The following is an 18,866-nucleotide window of genomic DNA, read 5'->3' as shown; positions in this document are numbered from 1 at the left end:
ATCGTCGAAAATCTCATCTGGGGGTCAAGCCAAAGCCTGATTGCGCCTCGGTAAGCCCAAATGAAAACGCGTCAAGCGTCTCAACGCGCTCGCTAGCCCGCGAGGTGTGCATAACTCGAAGGATGCTCAGCAGCGTTCAGTTTGACTTTGGGCTACCCCAAAATCTCTAGTTGGTCCACATCCAAATGTCGAGTTGGCCCATCCCTAAATCTAGATAGGTCCACCCCAAATTTCAAGTTGGCCCAGCATTACATTTCGGTTGTGGCAACCCAAATTTCAAATAGGCCTACCCTGAAATTTAAGTAGGCCCAACCCCAAATTTCAGTTGGGCCACAACGCCCCCCCCCCCCTAAAAAGAAAAAACTTCAAGTTGACCCACTTCTAAATTTAAGTTGGCTCACGTGCAAAATTCAAATTGACTCACCCCAATATTTGAGTTGTCCCACCCCCAAATTTCAATTTGATGCACCCCTAAAATTTAAGCTGGCCATCCCCCAGATTTCAAGTGGGTCCACCCCACATTTCAAGGTGGTGGTGGTGGTGGTGGTGGTGGTGGTGGTGGTGGTGGTGGTGATGTTGAAGCAGGCGGGGTTAGCCTGGCATACATAGCCGGCAATTGTTCCGCCTGATCCTCCGTCGAGTTGAGATCAGGGGTGTGTCACCAGCTGGCGATGAGCCCCGTGTCTTGCAGGAAGGCTATCAGCAGTCGTTGCGCTCTCTTCCTGAATGCCGCGGGCCCTCCGGGGAAAACAACGTCCTCAAAGGTCCTGTGCGTGAGACCGCTTTTTTGTAGCTTGTCGACCATCGCTTTTCTTTCTGTGTCAAACTGGGGGCATAGCCAAATGAAATGTTCGATGTCGCCAATGTCACCACAGAAAGCACAGAGTGGGGAAGCGCGAAGCCCAGTCTTGAATAACCAAGCTGGGGTGTACGCGGAGTCGGTCCTGATGCGGTATAAAAGCGTCGCTTGTTCGCGTGTAAATCCATGAGTCACACAGGGTTCGTGTGAATTCTTGTGCATCTCTCTAAAGTGAAGGCGGATTGCACCCTTAGAGTTTTGAAAAGGTTTTGGAGCTTTCACTTTTGGGACACCTGTCAGCGCTAGGCGTGCAAGGGCGTCAGCTTCCTCCTTTCCATCAATTCCTACGTGTGATGGAATCCACTGAAACCTTATGCTAAATCCTTTGCTCGTTGGGTCGTCAATCAGTGCCAGAGACTGCCTTGTAAATTTCTCTAGAGGTAGGCCCCGATGTAATCTCTGTAATGCTGACTTGGAATCCGTCAGCACCACGACATCACGTGCAGAAAAGGCCCGTAGTTTCCGCAAAGCCGCAGTGATGGCGGCGCTTTTTACTGTTGTAGAGGAAACTACGCGATCCAGTCGGCCAGACCATGACACATCAAGGGATGGTATGCAGAATGCCGCTGCACAGCTATCTGTTTGTGCGCACACCGAACCATCTGAGTATACTTGTAGGTGGCTTTGAAACACAGTGCTCAAGTGGTTCAGCACATGAAACTTAGCTTCGGCAGTTGAAATGGTGCGTTTCGTCGTAGGTGGGGTACATTAAGGCTGCAGGTAACGTCCGGAAAAGACCACGGCGGGTCAAGGCGGCGTTGTTTAGGCCATTCCAATCCTAAAAATCGGAAGGTGTTCAGCGCCGCATGAAAATATGAGCGAGTTCTTGCTCTTAGCCGCCGGAGAAGCGCCGTGCCTGCACGTGACTCGCCCAGCCGTAATAGCTGCGTCAGCAAGGCCTGAGATGCCAAGAGGCGGAGTGGGAGAGACTCTGCCTCATTAGTGACTTTCTTGTTTGAAGCCGCCGTTTGAACTCCCATCGCCAAGCGAAGTCCCTTTCTCTGCACTGCCTCCAAGCGCTCGAATTGACTCGATGACGGTGATATCAGAGGGAGCTGATAGAGAATGCGGCTTGTTATCAGTGCAGCGTTCAGTTTAAGCATGGATATAGGATTGTTTCCCCAAAGTACACCTGCCAATCGACGAAGTGCATTGATTCTTTGCACTGATGCAGCCACAACACTTTCGACCGCACCACACCAAAGTACCTTGTTGTCGATGGTAACGCCCAGGAATCGAACATGAGTTGCACGAAGAATTGTATGCCCTCTGATATTCAGCGTCAGACGTGTTGACTTGCGTCTCACTCCCGGGAAAAGCATGAAGGCAGATTTTTCTGCTGATAAAGACAGGCCAAGCGTCGATAAGTGGCGATCGATAGTGGAGATTGCGGCCTGGGCTATCCGGGCCAAACGTTTGTGTTGGTACCCCGAGATCCAAATGCAGATGTCATCTGCGTAGATGGACATTTTAACTGCCGTCCGACCTACTTTCAGGGCATCTGGGAGGCTGGCCATGGCAACGTTAAAAAGCAAGGGAGACAGGACACTTCCTTGTGGGACGCCGAGGGAAATTCGTCGTTTGTCACTCATTACACTTCCGAGCTTAACTTGGACACATCGGTCACTGAGAAATGCATGGACGAATCGAAGAGCATTTCCAGAGACGCCAATTTGGCCCACCCACAAATTTCAAGTTAGTCCATCTCCAAATTTCAATTGGCCCACGCCTACTAGAAGCTTCCTGGAGAATCTTTTAAGGAGCCCTCTGCATCTCTATGGGTATTCTCTTTTTATTTTTATTTTTTGCTTTAAATTGTTCCTTATCGCTTAAAAGCTACACTCTAAAAACTAAGGGAGTGCCGGGCACTCCCTTTGAGGGAGTAGCGGCTTGTCCCATATTTCACTCTCTTTTCGAGAGTAGATCGACCCTCTTTGAGAGAGAGTAGGTCAACTCCTGTTGACAGAGTTTTGTTACTCCACCGCAAGGGATTGCTACTACTCTTCTGCAGAGTGATAATACTCTTCCCACAGGGAGTGCTAGTACTCTTCCGCAGAGTGGTAATACTCTCACCGTAGGGGTAATGGCACTCCACCAGACCGAGTACTTCTACTCCCCCAAAAAGAGTGCTAGTACTCTTCCCAATACCCTCTTAGCGAAGTCCTGGCCACGCATGCAGGCAGGAAATCAGATCAAATTAGGGTCGCTGATACACCGTTCCCTAGGCGGCTCCTCAGACTCAGTGGCCCAATTCCAAGCGACCTTCAGAATAGGCGTGAGCAATGTTATGCAGGATTTTAACGTCATTTTTTCCTGGCTATTTGCTGCCTACCATGAGGCGTGACTGCTCGGAATCGGCCTATGCGTATGCGTCCCGAACGCCACTGCGGAGAAAAAAAAAGCGAATTACCATTTAATCCGCAATTATCTTCGCACATTTCACAATCAGGAGACACATAATCTTATTAGAACACAATACTCGAGGGATTCACATAGTTATAGAAAACCACATTGCTGGATACATCACGTGGATTCGAACCCGCGTACACTCGCATCTACACAATTCAAAGCACACAACCTAACCATTACACCACAACGCCACCACGCGCAGTCGTGTTGTTTTAGAGGTTATATATATAACAAATGTATTTGAGGAATCTGCTGCGGTGGGTGGAGTTTCTCTGCAGTGTGCTGTGCTGTTGTGTACTGAAATACGTTTGCGTTTGCATCATTTCCGTTCCTTGCTACGACTAACGAAGGAATACAACGTAGACGATGACGTGAGAACTATTCATGGCTTGTCGTCACCCCAGGAAAATAACAAATGTGCCGTTCAGCTCATGATCGAGTGCTTTTCCAGTCCATGCATTATATGTTCTCCGAAAATGCGCAGATACAAAGTATCGTGCCAACCATCCACGTATGTGAATTTAAGTCGCGCGTATACTGGTGAGCATTTCTGTTTATTTTTTCCGCCAGCTTCATTTGTATGTGGTTAACTGCGACGCCAGTACCAGGCATTTCGACGTGCCTCACGCTGCCGTGTAGGCGTTCTTTTCAAGTGCATTAGTTTAGAGTTCGGTTCAGTCCGCTGTGAGCTGTTGTCCTGCATTAGCAGCGGATCGTTAGCGTTTTGAAGAGCATGCATTCCAGCATTTGGAGACTGCTTATGCCGACAGCCGCGTCACATGCATTGGCACGCATGTTTAAATGACTAATGTGTCCACTTGTTACGCGTGCACTGCTCGTATCCTGTGGCAGTGCTCGTTCTAAAAGCTTCGAAGACCATCTACATTCATACGTGTGTTCAATATATATGCACAGGATGGACTTGTCGGCTAGTTGGTTGAGCATTTTAGAAGAAACAGCGCAACGCAAGGACGACGCAAAAACATGGACCACACCACGAAGCACTGGTGTGGTTGATGCTTTTTTTCGTCCTGGTGTTTGCGCTGTTCCTTCTTGCATGATACACGCACACCACAGGTAGGCAAAAGTTTAGGAGCATAGGGCGTTAACTTTGTTTTCCCAGTTTCCTCTCGGTGTCAATGGCACAATGCGTTGCCCGGAATTGCGCACGCTTACCCTCATATTCAGAAATGCATCATAACTTGAAGCCCATGCTTGACTTGATCTAAATGACGCAAGCCGTGAACGCACCAAAAGAAAGGCAGTGAGCCTCTGGGGACGTTCGCACCAGGCGTCGTTTATATAAAGTCAAGCATGAGCTTTGTATTAAGATGCATTTCTGAATATGGGGGTTAGTCATCTACTTCTCACAGAAAATGTCGAAGAAACGCCCACCAAAACCAGGCACATTCGTAAACTTAACTAGGCAATACGAAGCTCCATAGAAAAAGAGTGGTATTAAAAGCTTTCAGTATTTTTCTTTACTCCAATATGATGCGCTCTCGTGCCTTCCATGTATAGAGATAGTGCAGCGTTAGCTAAAAAGCATGAATTTCCAAACTCCATGCCAAAATAAGCTTGTAAAATTATTTAGGTGCTAGAATCCAGGGTTTGTAGCGATCCTTGAAAACCCTTTATTTCTAAAATGCCATTTTGAAGGCATTGAAAACCCTGGAATTTTTAGAAGTACTGGAAAGTCCTTAAATTTGTACACTTGGCTAGACTTAGCAGACATTGCCAAGCGTTTCTTTTTCCCTTCTGTGACACTCTTCGCATGTCACAGAGAATTGTCTGTGGAGGTAATAGAAGGAAAGCGACATCCTTAAAGTTGAAATTACAAAGGAGCTGCAGATACCAGTTTTAGGCACACGGAACCGGCGACAAATGTACTTGGAGGAGCAGAAGCAGGAAGCTCAACAGTTGAGGCATTCAAAGAAAAGCCGTGATGAGTAAATCGAGAGCTACAGACACAATAAAAGGAAATTACAAATGACTTGCTTATTTGGTGGTGAAAAGCTGAGGCAACAGATGACATCACATACACTGTCAAACCAGACAGTATTCAAAAACTGCAAATGTTGCAGGTCCAAGTAGTTAATTGTGCTATTGCAGAAAAACTTTAGAGCGCTTTCTTGAAATGCTTCCTTGTGTGCGTTTAGTGATTGGCGGTGAAAGGCAAATTAGCAGTCGTTCAAATGTTTGAAATCAGTGAAATGCGATTTGTTTTGTTTTCTTTTGTTTGCATTAAAGTTAACGATGTTGTTGAACAAGTTATTGCCTGTCCAAACTACAAAACAAATCGCACGAGGTCCTTGAAGTTACTGTGTCGGGGCCTCGAAAGTTCTTGAAAACCATTGCATTTTTTTCTTCAATATTGCTACGAACCCAGTAGAACAACTGTCATGGAGTAAAAACCTTGGCTGAACAGGGGCTTATACGAAGAGCACAGGAAGACTAGAAATGCAGTAGTAGGCATGGAGGGCCCTGAAAAAAATGTGCCACATCTGCTCGTCTGCCTTATGTTTCTGCATTGACTGTCACATTTTTAATAGAAGTGCACTTACTGTTCTACTCCAATAAACGCAACATTACCAACTCCAGTGTGGGGCAGTCCTTCAGCCAGTGCAGAACTCTTTCTGTACATCCCTGTCAGTTCTGTCATTTTTCCAGCATTGTAGTACAAGATTTGTTAAACTGGTTTCGCGGAATATGAGCAGTATACTCTTAAATTAGCTGTTTATTTGTATACACAAGTTCAGGTCCTCAGTTTGGTTGCATGACAAATTGCCATACCTCAATAGATACAAGAAAAAATGTTATTAGAGTTTAATAAAATCCAAACAGTAATAAACACAACAATATAATGACATACATTTCTTTTGGTACGTATACAGCCCATGTCTTGGCACTGTATAAATTCAACTATACATCACGAGTACTGTGTCCTGACCACTATTATTCACATGTGTAAAACCATCACAGCAATTCTTCAAAAAATATCACGGTGATTAGTGAAATACATTTTGTAACTGCTTTACATGAGCATAATGTATACAAATGGTCCCTGTGTACCTACACACGACTAGTGCCACCCGAGTACTATTACTCACAGGTGTAAAACCAACAAAGCAGTTCTTTAAAAATATCACAGCGCTTAGTGACGTACATGCTGTAACTCCCTTGTATGCTTAATACAAACAAGTGAGCACACAGAAAGATAGCAGTGCACCTACATGGAAATACCACCGCCTCAATACTAATTCACAAGTGTACAACCAACCAAGCAGTTCTTTAAAGATTATCACAATGCTTAGTGACATACAATTTGTAACTAGCTTATATAAGATTTATACAAACATGAGAACATACCCAAAGCTATCGGTGCACCTACATGGAAGTGCGGCCATCTGAACACTATTATTTGCAAGTGTAAGCTCAACAGAACAGTTCGTTATAGTGACGCCCATTTTGTAACTGCCTTATACAAGCTTAGTGCAAGCACAAGAATGCGGAAAAAATAAATTAAAAACTTGCTCTATGAATACACAAACAGATCAACACAAATGGTAAACACCGCTTTGAAGACACGTGACCAAAGCGCAAGTGCTGTGCCGGTTGAAACTGCCATCCACAAAAGCATTGAGCAATGCTTCAACCACACGCAATAAAGTGCTGAAAGACTGCATCTGTAACGTACCTATTTTAATTCAAATTTCTTGAATATAGGGCTCTCTTGGAGATAAGGCATCTGATCCAACTGACCTGATTTTACACCTGCTAAATGCATACAATGCACTCAGATATAACTGGTAATAATAATTATAAGGCATTTAAAAACTTGATAGTATGATGAAGATGCACGACTAGAAAAGTTCTGTCGCCCTCGTACTTGTTAAAAAGGTGTAAGTACGACAGATGTTCTTTTTTTCCGCAATTTTTGCATTAATGGACACCCGGGAACCTCGAACCCACAAAAAAAGAAAATACTGCTGTGTTAATAGTGTTGTGAATAATTTTTTGTGAAAGCTTTTTACAGACAAGTTGCAGTCTCGTTTCTGGAGGTTGAGCTGTATCATGCAAAATAACATGGAAAGTGGTCACATGGGAGCATGACACTATGCCATAATGTTCGTTTCAGTTGACTCTCTTGCCCTACAAGTCAGTGCTCACTGTGACCAGTGATGGAACAGCAGTGTCTGTGTGATTTTCATCACACTTCTGTCCCATGCCATCTTTACCAGAGTTGGCGGCACATAGATACCCAAATTTCGATAGTGTTGCTTTCTCAGGTGGTTGTTTTTGATTTGCTCAATATCAGTTGGCACTTCAGCTGCATCAAACTTCTTTTTTACCTCTTCAACAACAACATAAACAACAATCTTATGACACCTGTGTTGTCCTTCTAGTTGCCTACAAAGACCAGTTAATCTAGCAACAACACTGACAGTCTCTACTATCTTCTGATGGGGAAGAGGTGTGTCCCACCATGTGTTCCACGTTGTTGTCGCTAAGTGGGCTGGCTGGGGAGGCAACAACTGTAATATGTTTGCATATTTTAAAGTGATGCTTGTACTGTGTTATAACACCTAACTTAGTCTCGCACTTGCTGCACAAGAACACTGGCTCAGTCATGGTGAAAAGCTTTTGTATGTTGAGCAAATGCACTACAAAAAAAGTCACAGTGATAGCACACATGTTGCTCTACCAGGCCTGGTGCGGTTCCTTCTGACACTGCTGCTGATGCTGACACACTGCTGCTTGCCTCGTACACTGTTGCAGCTGCAGTAGACATGGCCGTCTCTGTATCTATTGCTGCCGTGCCACCTGTCATGGTAACTTCAGGTGGTATCAGGCTCACTTCTGCAACAGAGATGTCGTTTGCCCCTTGAGAGCTCTCGTCATCAGGGCCAATAATTTCGTAGGCATTGTCTCCTGCATCGAAGAACCAATAAGAACAGCCTGAATTAATAAACATAGCTCTAAGAAGTACGGACATCAAAACTTAACCACAAGCTTTGCACATCAGAGACCAGGCTTAAGGAATAATACTTGCAGGAGGAGTTACACAATTGTGTGCGTACATTACAGTTAAGCCTCATTAGAAGAGATACTCAAGAGGCACGGGAAACATGTCTCTCGAAACCAAAAATTTTAAAACACTGAGGAGCCAGACTAGATCAGCTTATTATGCATCATCACTAAAGTATGTTTAGATATATCTGAAGGAATAATTGCTCAGGGTGGCTTGAAGGGCCCCTAAACCACTTGACATTTTTTGAACATTTCAAGTAAACATGCGCATCAAAATCACAATGGCGTCACAATTGACGACGCCAAACGCCACAGTGCGTAGCACTGTGGGAGCACCACAATATGACGAAAACGACCCCATGCGCCTGTCTGGACCTATCCTGCACCCCCCAGTTTGTCCTGACATCATCAGGCTGTCTCTGATGATGTCACCAGTTTCCAGTGCTGTCGATTGGTCGAACGAAAGTGTACGACTGCCGGCGAGGCCTGCAAGCAAATACACACTCCTTCCTCGTCGCGTTGCTCGCGATGCCATTGTGGGCAGCCAATGGGGGCAAAGAACAGAAATGCCAACGGAAGGGTCTCCCTATGAGGCTCTTCAACTAGAGTCACCATACAGTTCCATTGTATTGGCAAGGTCATTAGCGCCACCCCTCGCAGGATGACGGGCCTGCGCGGCAGCAACAGAGCTCGTTGGTGATGGCCTGTCCCGTAACATTTGGAGGTGTACTAGGCGAGGAAAAGACGATACTGTCCAGATGGCGTGTACCAGATGAAAGAGTAAAATGAGCGGGGACTACTTTTCGATAATCAAACACGTAGCTCCACTATTACTGCACCGTTTTGAAAAATTCTCGTGGCTACGTGTTCGTTGCCTTAACATGTACAACTGCAACACCGCAACTGAATTTCAACCTCGGTGGTTTAGGGGCCCTTTAAAGAAGACATTCACAGCTTTTTAGTGACTGTAGATTGTGTTAGCTTCCTCCCTAACTTCTGGAAGTTAAACACTTCACTTTGCAAGCCTTGTTGCTCGCAGTGCCTTTGAGGTGCTCTTAGACGCTCGTCAGCTTCAACTGTCGACACTTTCTGCCCTGCACTGTCCTCGTTTCCCTCCTTTTCTAGTTCATGCTAAAGAGACATGCACACTTGACCTGTGTGAGGATTGCGTGATCTTTACGCCCTTCGGAGCACACAAGGTGCATGAAGTGAATGTGTCTGGATTGTGTCCCTTCGAAGTAGTGAATACTTAAAAAGTCGTTAGTAACAAAGGTGACTCTTGTGTACAGTGTTGTTAATGTGGCAAACCAACCAAACCTTTTTCAGATGTCTCTTACAACCAAGTGTATCTTGTAATGAGATTCTACTGTACTGAATATTTTTCATCTATGGATCATCTGCATGTACATATAGTCACAAAGACATGCTGTGTGGAATGGCGAATTATGAAAAAGCTCGTACTCTTACTTTTTGTCCCTAACATAAGCAGCTGATAATATGATAAAAAGCAGGTAATGAGGCAAGCATGGAACATAAACCTTCAGCTCTAAACAGTTTTTTGGGCCCGCATCATTCCCTCATAACATAATGAAACAACTTGATTGCAGTAATGGCTGCATGTGATCTGAGTTTATTGAAACAAACAATATGTAAGGTTGCCCTGTATGTAATGTTATCAGTGCTTTTTAGATGTCCTGCTGGCAATCCTGGCTGCACAATGTTTCTCATGCTTTTTGGCAGGATTCCTTTATTTTCCACTCCACTCTTTTTTCTGGTTTTATCCCCTTTCCCTTCCCCCTTGCATAAAATAGCACACCTGAAGTATCAAACCTGTTGAATTATTGTGTGTATCATACCTGTTAACATGCGGGCTTCTCTGTGGTCTGTGTTGTATTTTTGCGCTGTACAAGTCAATTCGAAATGAAAGATAGAATGTCCCTGATTTTAGTTTAATTGTATGTGTGTATATATATATATATATATATATATATATATATATATATATATATATATATATATATATATATATATATATATATATATATGTCTCTCTCATGTTTTGAAATATATGTACATTCAGGAGTGCCTGCATGCTCTTCTCCCCTGCTCCAGTGACGAAAAGGAGAGCCTTTTTATGTAGCATAGTAAAACATTCACATGTTTTCGCTGTGCCCATTACATCACTTATCATATGGATCTGTCACAATACAGAGTAGCAGTGGTCTATAATACTAACTCATCCCAACAAAACTATAGATTAGCACATACCGACATGCTGTGAAACAGCTGTTGCAAAGCCGCTGGTGCTGGCAATTTCCGCAGCACTGCAGTGGTACAGCCGAGTGCCACCTGTATAGTGACAAATGCACATGCATGTTAGCAACTCACTAGTTGCTGATGGTTTCATAAGCTTTACACTACACAATAAAGTAATCTAGACAACTTTGTTGGAACAAATACACATAATTAGGACACCACTTAAAGACTAACACGATTAATTGCCCCCAATCTCTCTCACTAAGGGATGATACTACTGAAACATCGGTGGAGAGCTCAGATTAACACAGTCCATAAAGGACAAGCTTTCTTTGAGGAAAACAGTTATAACAGCGGTTAGTTTTCTTGATCATCTTATGTGCTAGCTTTGATTTAAATGTCATGCAGTACTATAAATTATGAAGTGCCGCATTTCTAGCAGCAGAAGGCGTCATCAGCCTCATGGTACAACTGATTTTTGCACTGTTTGTGTCAGCCGACACATACAAAGAAAACCGAATTCACACATACATATACAGTGCCAAGTGCACTCCTCCTTCTGAAAACGCAGCCGCCAGTTACAATGCTGCTGAAAGGAAAGGTTATATAGAGTGCGAGACTGCATGGAACTACCACTTATGACTGTAAGTGTATGATCTGCTGATTGGAGAGGTAGTCACATGCTATTTCTAGTCTCTTTTGGAAGCATTACTAAAGGATGAAATAAAATCTATTCATAAGTCATGAATTTCACGCATTCACGGTTTGGTTAGATAACTTGTGAGAAAAAGACATGTTTACCTGGAAGAGCAACCTTTTTTTCCTGCTGCAAAATTTTCCTTCGAATTAATGAAATAACTTTACAGCGTCATAATATATTGTGTTTCTCGCAACTACTTCCCAGCAGTGGCGAGTTACAGTGTTTATATCTGACTCATTGGGCGACAATACTGCCAAACACAACTGCTTCACGAACACGAGAACACGTCCCTCGCAGAGAATAGCAACCATATATGCCTCTGTGAGACATGATCGCACCTTTGTGGTCAAAATGTACATTAGAACGACACCACCATCTGATTAAAAAAAAGCCTCAGTACAAGGCAGCAGCCAACTGCATAATGTGAAATTCCAACTGATGTCCACTTACTGGTGGCCTGTGTTCGAGTCACTTCTGGCAGTTGACTGGGTGCTGAGAAATGCACGTCCTGGGTTGTCCCTACAAAACATACAGGGTTATGTCAAATGTTGAAAATATATATACACCGGCATTTCATAAGTTGCAAAACAAATGAGTAAACTAATAAACAACTGTAATGTAAACAGAGTACACGTAAGATAGGCTGTCAACTGGTAATGCATTACGTGAAAAACCTAATGCATAGGAAAGACTATATCTATACACACGAAGCTGACGCACAATTTAATTCACTCTAGGTTTTTCCGTGCAGTATATTCAAATTATTATGTCTAGTGGTTAGAGCAAAATTAGTGTAAATTACGCACTAAATTATGTACCCTGGAAAACTTTTCTTCAGTATGCACTTCGAATGAGTAGCGTTGTAAAATTTACGTACATAGCATTTAACATGGTTGCTGAAAACGGATTTCCTTTGCCCTGTGTCGTGTACAGTGAGCTACATATATCTGCCTCCCCCCCCCCCCCTTTTTGTACTAGCCATACTGCGTGCCATTGCACTTATACGCACGTCAATAAACCTTACGACACAGAAATAAAAAAAAGCGCCAATCACCCATGCCTGCATGTTGTAGTGGGCCTAACCTAACCAAGCATGGGCTGTTGCTCTTTATAGTAAACACAGGCACCGTGCTCATTGCAAGTATGTATCATGTCACTAAGCAAATACGCAATTTCATTGTACCACTATTTTTTTATCACATGGATGTATCTGTTGAGAGGCAAGACAAAAAGCAGTCACTTCTCAGAACTAATCAGCTTTTTTAAAACACATTTCTAACTTTTCAATGACACTTGCTGCTATGTGTTTGTCTCCAGAGAACATACTTGATTTGACTTTCCAATCGGAGACATTGCATAAGTATACCATGTTAAGATGACTGCCTGGAGCACGTGAGAATTTTCATCTTGGTGTAACATACTGTATCTTGATTTTGGTTACATTTGGTCAAATGGTACACCCAATATACCCACATACTAGTTTTCTTGTCCAAATTGCATGGCAATGTATTTTGATTTTTTGGCATTGGCTCCTCTGCACTACGCTCCACTGGCTCTTTCACATCCTCGTGTCCTTGCAGCTGCCTTCTTGAGTTATATAAAGCGGGTGCCTGAAAAATATCATATGCAAAAGTCAACACAAGGGCATGGTGCAAAACAACATCAAGACAGTCAAGGCCATGGCAATAAAAGAAAGTCTTAGCTCTTAGTCTTCTTAGTGAAATGCATGCAAAACATCCAAATGACTGCAACAGTCAACTGCTAAATTAACTTCAATTTTAGATTTACACAAAAAAGAAATAACGGACAGTTCATCCTCGTTCGGCACGAATGTTAAAATACTCCTGCTAATGAATAGAATATTGGTCATTTTCAGACATCATAGGTCTGCCATGAGCCTGGTGTATCGCAAACACCATTTGTGACACATCCTAAGCACGTGCCCAGTGTGCCCCCCGCACCATCCCTGGTTGTGCCACTGCTGAAGCCATAATTTGAGGATTATAGCTGCAAACATGATGCTCAGTAGGGATGAAAATATTGTCCTTCAGTTCAATGGATATATGGATGTTCCTATAAAAAAGGGCAACGAGGCTTGTTATGGCAAGCTTACCCACATTTCAATACTAACAAGAAAGTTCACTGCGGCCTGCATCTAAGCTTACTAAAAAGCATGAACTTATTTTCATGTATGAGGTGCACAATGGAGTTCATTTTTGACAGACCCGACTACTGCTGCAGTTTGAAATCTAGCATTTTAGATTCTTGAAGGCATGTAAAAGTTGCAGTTAAACCGCAGTTATTGGTTTATTACACCAACCTATTGTTCTGTGTACGACAGACTGGTTACACGGAATTAAAGCAACATTTTATTTTCATATTTTATTTCTCTACTAAAAATATTAAAGCGATAAACACATTTTGATCTGCCATGCAATAGCAAAATGCACACATTACGCTTGTAACCCCCAAAGGAAGGCTGATTTAGCTATTCATATGACATAACTCTGACACGCCAACTCATATTAGCAAATGCACAGGCATGTCCAAAACAATAAGCGTATGCAAAGCGCCCTTGCAATTGTAATTCCACACAGCAGCCGTTATATTCGATGCCCATGCATAACTAGCTGCTCGACAATTCACCGAGTTCGTAGACGTAAGCATCCTTTCAGTTTCGCACCATGCACGAAAACCGCAACAGGAGACAAAACCAGACCTACCTATAACCACACCATTTTAATACATGAGCAAAAACAGTTCAGTCTTAGGGATAAACACTGTGAGAGCGATTTAGTGCGCGACGGCGATGCGCGACAAAACGGGCCGTCGCTTGAACAGATGGCTTGGTTCTGGAAATCTAGAAATCATCGCTCGTTGCCCGAAAGTGCTATGAGCGACTAGCCAATAGCACGAAGCCGGAACTAGATGTACTACATACATCGCTCAAATACTACCGATTGTAGCGCGGAACGAGCAAATGATTCAATTTTTATACGTGCAAGGATAAGAACCTACGGCAAGACCTCCGGAAATATTTTATGCTACTTTTTTAGTAAAATACATCAACGTAAATTACTAAAGCACGCGTCACGCGTGATTGCAGCCCTCATGCCGGCAACACCGGGGAGGCGTCGCTCAATATCGTCGCTCGCACGGAGTACGACTTGTAGGCGACGAGCGAACGCGACAGCCATCTCCATCGCGTCGCTTGTAGCTGCCGCGCGCAAGATCGCTTATATGGGGTTCATACTTTTTGCAGCATAAAACATGGATTCCTCATGCGTTTTCAGTAAGTTCAAGATAACGCGCCCAACTGACCTCTTGCAGCATGCAGCTGAATGCCTGCGGCAAAGTTTCTAACTAGCACTGGTGCTGCACGTAACTTCAGTGGTCGCAGTTTCCCCCTGCGCGAGACACCGTCAAGCGCGCGGTTTATTTATAAAAAAAGCATGCTGCCAGCAAAATGACGCCTTCTGTTATGTGATTCCTTAGTTCAACAGCGTTCCGTACACAGTAGACTGCTAAACTGAATAAATTCAAACAAACAAAACGCACGCTAATCACGCTCCGCATAGGCTCGGAATCGCGGGCTGGTGAACGAACCATTTTAAGCGTCCTCTCGCCTGGCGTCTTATTGAACATACCATAGTTCTGGCAGCGTTTGCGATCTTTAAAACTCTTACGGACAACGGCAACGTGATAAAATCACATGCAGTTATCGCGACGACTGGCTTTTTCGATTGACATGGAGAGACACAGCGCGTATGCCTAGTCCTTTGTCAATCGCGTCGGCTAAGCGCAGCGACGACTTCCTGGCGATAGCATGACATATACGTAGAATGTGCACCTAAGTTAGAATTCACTTACCGTGGAGGATTTGCTGTTATATCCAAGGCATGACGAACGACTGTCGTGTTTTCGTAGCGACGCGAGATGGCTGACATACGATCTCCTTTGGCTGGCCTTCGCGGCGGCGGTGCAGCTCGCTGTAGGGATCACCTTTCTCCGGCGCTGTGTTGTTCCGCGATCTTGAGCGCGCGCGCGCGGTGGAGCAAATCCGAGTGAAAAAGTAGAGCGCTCGCTACGCGTTCCTTTGAACTGCGGCGGTCTGTTCTCTTAGAAGCAACTGCATGTAATAAAGCCACAATTAGGTTTCTGGCCTCCTGTAACAAAATCCCGCCGGACAGATGTCCTATTCTGCCGTCTAAGAATAGGACACACTTTTGGCACACATAACTTCTTACACACGGGAAACGAGCCTCCAACCTGTGGTAGATGCGGGGAGAGGCTGACCGTCCTCCACGTCCTACTGGAGTGTCGGGAAGCCGAATCCGAAAGAAAAAAAAAACATTTTCTCTTAGCATACGGGCACCACATCCCCCTTCATCCTGTTATGTTACTTGGCCCAGAACCACTCTTTGACATCAACGCCGTCCTAGGTTTTTTGAAAGATGTTGTGTTGCATGTTATTAGCCCCACACGTTCGTAGCGCTTCCTCTCTTCAGAGGATGCCGCTGCGATAATTATTTTGAATAGCACATGCCTCTAGGCCCTTGTGGTTCAAGGGCTCTGGCGAGGCAGTAGTGCTGTAAGCAATTTAACATCTCGCATATTTGAAACAATGCATCATTCCTTTACGATGGATCTTAATGTTCATAGTATTCGTCATTAGTCATCGCCATAATTTTATAGCACGTAGATTTTACGCACTTTACAGCGACTATTTTTAGGCCGCTTTACGGCCAAGTCACATCTTCCATAATACATCGTTAACATTACCACTTGTCATGGCGCTCTTTGGCCCCACCTGGCCCTTGCGCCACAAAACACCACACAGCATCATCATCTTAGAAGCAAAACGATGTGTTCTTTGCTCAGCGTGCATGAATGATACATTGCCATGTTCGGGGCCAGCCACCTATACAGTTGAAGCAGAAGATTACGCTACGTTTTGTTCTCTATTGCCGCAAGAGTAGTTCTACTCTCTCTCTCTGAAGGGGAGAGTGAAAAGCACATTTCACTCTCTCCTTGGTGACAGAGTGAACAATGCATTTCACTCTCCTCGACATTTTGTGAGAGTAAAACGACGCTTTGAAGAGTGAACAGGCCGCTTCACTCCTGCGATACCCTTCCTAGTTTTTAGAGTGTACCAATCATCCAGATTTACATTATGATAACGATAAAATGTCTTACGAAATTACGCATTTTTGTCCCGATACAATGCATTACACTTTCGGCGGGACAGGGCTGGGGGGCCCGCCAAGAAATGCTTACGCATTAAAACATTGACTCACATTCCAGGAAAAAGCTAAGACGCTTACCAGCAAGTATGCGACTGGTATAGTAAGTAAGTCGGCAACAAAGGAACGTCAAACGCAAAGTCAAGAGAGGCGGAGACAAGCTCATGGGCGGCGGCGATGAAAAAGAAACCACCTATGAGTGACTATATATACCTAAGAGGAAAAAAGACGAAATCAGGAAAGAAACAATTTATGATAACCTAAAGGTAAGTTCCTTGGTTTTCGAAGCGAGATCGGTATGCCTTAGAACGCGTACTCAAAAGCGAGATAAAACAAAGAAGATTAAGCATGCGCATGCTGCGGTAAAGCTAAGGAAACGATTGAACATGTTTAATTCACATTTGCAAAAAACTCATTTCACTTATTTTCCTAAAAAAAAAAGAGGAGTTTTTACACTGCCCGATTCATGGCCGATCCCCCAGAGTGGGTTCCGCCATTTCACGAAGGAACAGGAACATGTTTTATTAGAATGTGAAGGTGTCTGCCTAGCTGTCGGCTCCTGTGGCCTCCTTCAAGCCCTTGGGTTCAGCAACAGAAGGGGAAAGTAAACATGTCCGCAGTAGAGATTAGTAAGAGGCGATTGGAATTTTGTTGGCAGAAAACTAGGGAGACCACGAACAGCGGACGCGTGCAAAAACAAGGTTCCTCATAGTGGTTTAGAAAGTTTTATGCTGGAAATTCTTTTTTTTTTCGCAAGACAGGTAGGACATTAGGCAAACTAATAACAGGAGCTTGGTGGTGCAACCAACCTCCACGTTTCAAAGGGGACGTTCATAGCATTCATCCATCCATCCGTTGCCTGTTTTGCGCAGTGCATGAGTTGGGGATTGTGAATATGTTGATGATGACTCCTTGTTTAATGGCACGTACCCACTGCCGTTAGACATGGTGTGGATGTGAGCCAAAATCTGGAACAACAACAACGTTGCCATCGTCGTACCCATCCAGCTGTACAGAGTCATTGTTCTCTTGCCTTCATGTCTTCGGTGTGACGTTCTCTTTTCGGAGCCCAGAGGCCTACTCGTCCGGGGTCTCGGCAGTGTCGCAGGGTGGTTGGCACCATGTGTCACCATGCCCTCGTGGTGTTGCTGGTCAGTGAGCCCGCGGGTGTCTGCGCTAGTTATTGCCGGATACTTTGAGCTGGAGCTCACAATGGACACACCACGGCCGCATATATTCTTTAAAACAAAGAAAAAAAAACAACCTGCGTCACTTGCAGCTTGGTGTAGCGGCGACATCTTGTTGAGCCGCGCGCGCCATGTCGTCAGCAGTGACGTTACCTGTAATTTCGTACTTACCTGAGAATCACTGGGAAATTTTGCCGTTATGATATTCGCCAGGTTACAACTCAAGTTGTATAAGAGGCCCATGCACGCGATGCACTATAGTGATTAAAACCAGATTTTGTGTTGACACAGTTCATTGTTGTGTATAAGTTAAGACTGACTTAAGAGACTGATACACAGTTAGGACATCTTTTACATTGGGGAAAAAAATGATACCGTAAGGGATTTTTTAAAGCAATATCAGAAGCTTTGGGTAGGAGGCCACTATCATTAAGAATTGCCTTGCGTTCATGGTCATCAGAATTGTAACACATTTTCGTATGCGCAATAGCTCATCTCGAGGAGCCAGTAATATAAAAAAATTTACCATCGATTACGATATTCCCTAATGCGAAATTTCAGCGCAGCTCTGTACGCGTTATGATTTCGCGATAGATTGAGGCTAATAATTTGACAGGAAGATCGCGAGAATCAGCGCGCGAGTGGCGCGTAGGCGCGATTCGGTGCCGCCGCCGCAACAGACCTCCGATCATGCGCTCTGTTTCCATATGTGGTATCGGTGGACGCAATGCCTTATCGATGGCGTCATCGGTGAACAGACGAACGGCACGTGCGCTACTCTGGCGCCATCTCGTAGGGGTCGTCGCTGCAGAGCCCGTCTTGCGCGGCACTACGCTTCTCACGCTTTCTCCATACCCTCGTCCTCCGCTTTCCTCCTCGCTCTTTCTTCGCTGTAGCTTGCTTTCATCCCCCGCTGTGCTCCGCGTTCAGTCTTTCATCCTTCGCCGTGCTCGTTCGCTCGAATGCGCCGAAGACGCCGACGCTCAACGCAGGAATGGGCGCTCGAACATGTTACTAAATCTGATTGTGATATAGCTTTCTCATTATTCTTGTCGTTCGTGCCCTTCTTGTTCTTCTGCGCTCGTACATTAGACTTGTTCACGTGTTTTCCCCGTGTATTCTCGTTTCCGTGCCTCTTGCGTCCGTGTTAGCGATCGAGTGTGTTGAGCTTAGAAGTTTGA

General features: G+C 44.5%; 2 protein-coding genes across 11 annotated transcripts in view; one reads left to right on the top strand and one right to left on the bottom strand.

The window, feature by feature from the left end:
- The window catches only part of LOC135920355 (glycoprotein-N-acetylgalactosamine 3-beta-galactosyltransferase 1-like), a 147,608-nt gene that overhangs the window by 29,389 nt on the left and 99,353 nt on the right, over positions 1-18,866 (top strand). The window contains exon 1 of one of the 8 annotated variants that reach the window (XM_065454602.1): positions 2,596-2,640. The exons of 6 other annotated variants lie outside the window; for them this stretch is intronic. The gene's annotated coding sequence lies outside the window, so the exon portion shown is untranslated. Of the gene's footprint in view, positions 1-2,595; positions 2,641-16,745; positions 16,765-18,866 lie in introns of those variants that run through there. One more of the 8 variants, XM_065454585.1, reaches the window with a different exon arrangement.
- Positions 5,988-15,564, bottom strand: LOC135920340 (uncharacterized). Of its 3 annotated transcripts, none has more exons than XR_010570222.2 (5): positions 15,126-15,564; positions 12,729-12,865; positions 11,706-11,774; positions 10,568-10,648; positions 5,988-8,200 (listed from the first exon to the last, which is right to left on the bottom strand). XR_010570222.2 is itself a non-coding variant. In XM_065454558.2 (5 exons), the coding sequence occupies exons 2-5, from the start codon at positions 12,779-12,781 to the stop codon at positions 7,893-7,895; spliced, it is 507 nt and encodes a 168-aa protein (XP_065310630.1). In that variant the 5' UTR covers positions 12,782-12,865; positions 15,126-15,561; the 3' UTR covers positions 5,988-7,892. The 3 variants fall into 3 exon arrangements, 2 of the variants coding, with proteins under 2 accessions (XP_065310630.1, XP_065310631.1); XM_065454558.2 differs by having other exon boundaries at positions 12,733-12,865; positions 15,126-15,561; XM_065454559.1 differs by lacking the exon at positions 15,126-15,564 and having other exon boundaries at positions 12,733-15,115.

Source organism: Dermacentor albipictus, chromosome 1 (assembly GCF_038994185.2).
Source record: "Dermacentor albipictus isolate Rhodes 1998 colony chromosome 1, USDA_Dalb.pri_finalv2, whole genome shotgun sequence".
Lineage (NCBI taxonomy): Eukaryota > Metazoa > Arthropoda > Arachnida > Ixodida > Ixodidae > Dermacentor > Dermacentor albipictus.
The sequence above is the reverse complement of the archived record's forward strand: the minus strand, read 5'-3'. Positions and strand labels throughout refer to the sequence as shown.

Excerpts from the sequence above, each read along its gene's own strand:
- LOC135920340 (XM_065454558.2), bottom strand. The coding sequence starts at position 12,781 with ATGCCAAAAAATCAAAATACATTGCCATGCAATTTGGACAAGAAAACT. Across the intron at positions 11,775-12,732 it reads CAATTTGGACAAGAAAACTA|GGACAACCCAGGACGTGCAT; the intron begins GTATGTGGGTAT and ends TATGTTTTGTAG. Across the intron at positions 8,201-10,567 it reads AGCTGTTTCACAGCATGTCG|GAGACAATGCCTACGAAATT; the intron begins GTATGTGCTAAT and ends TCTTCGATGCAG.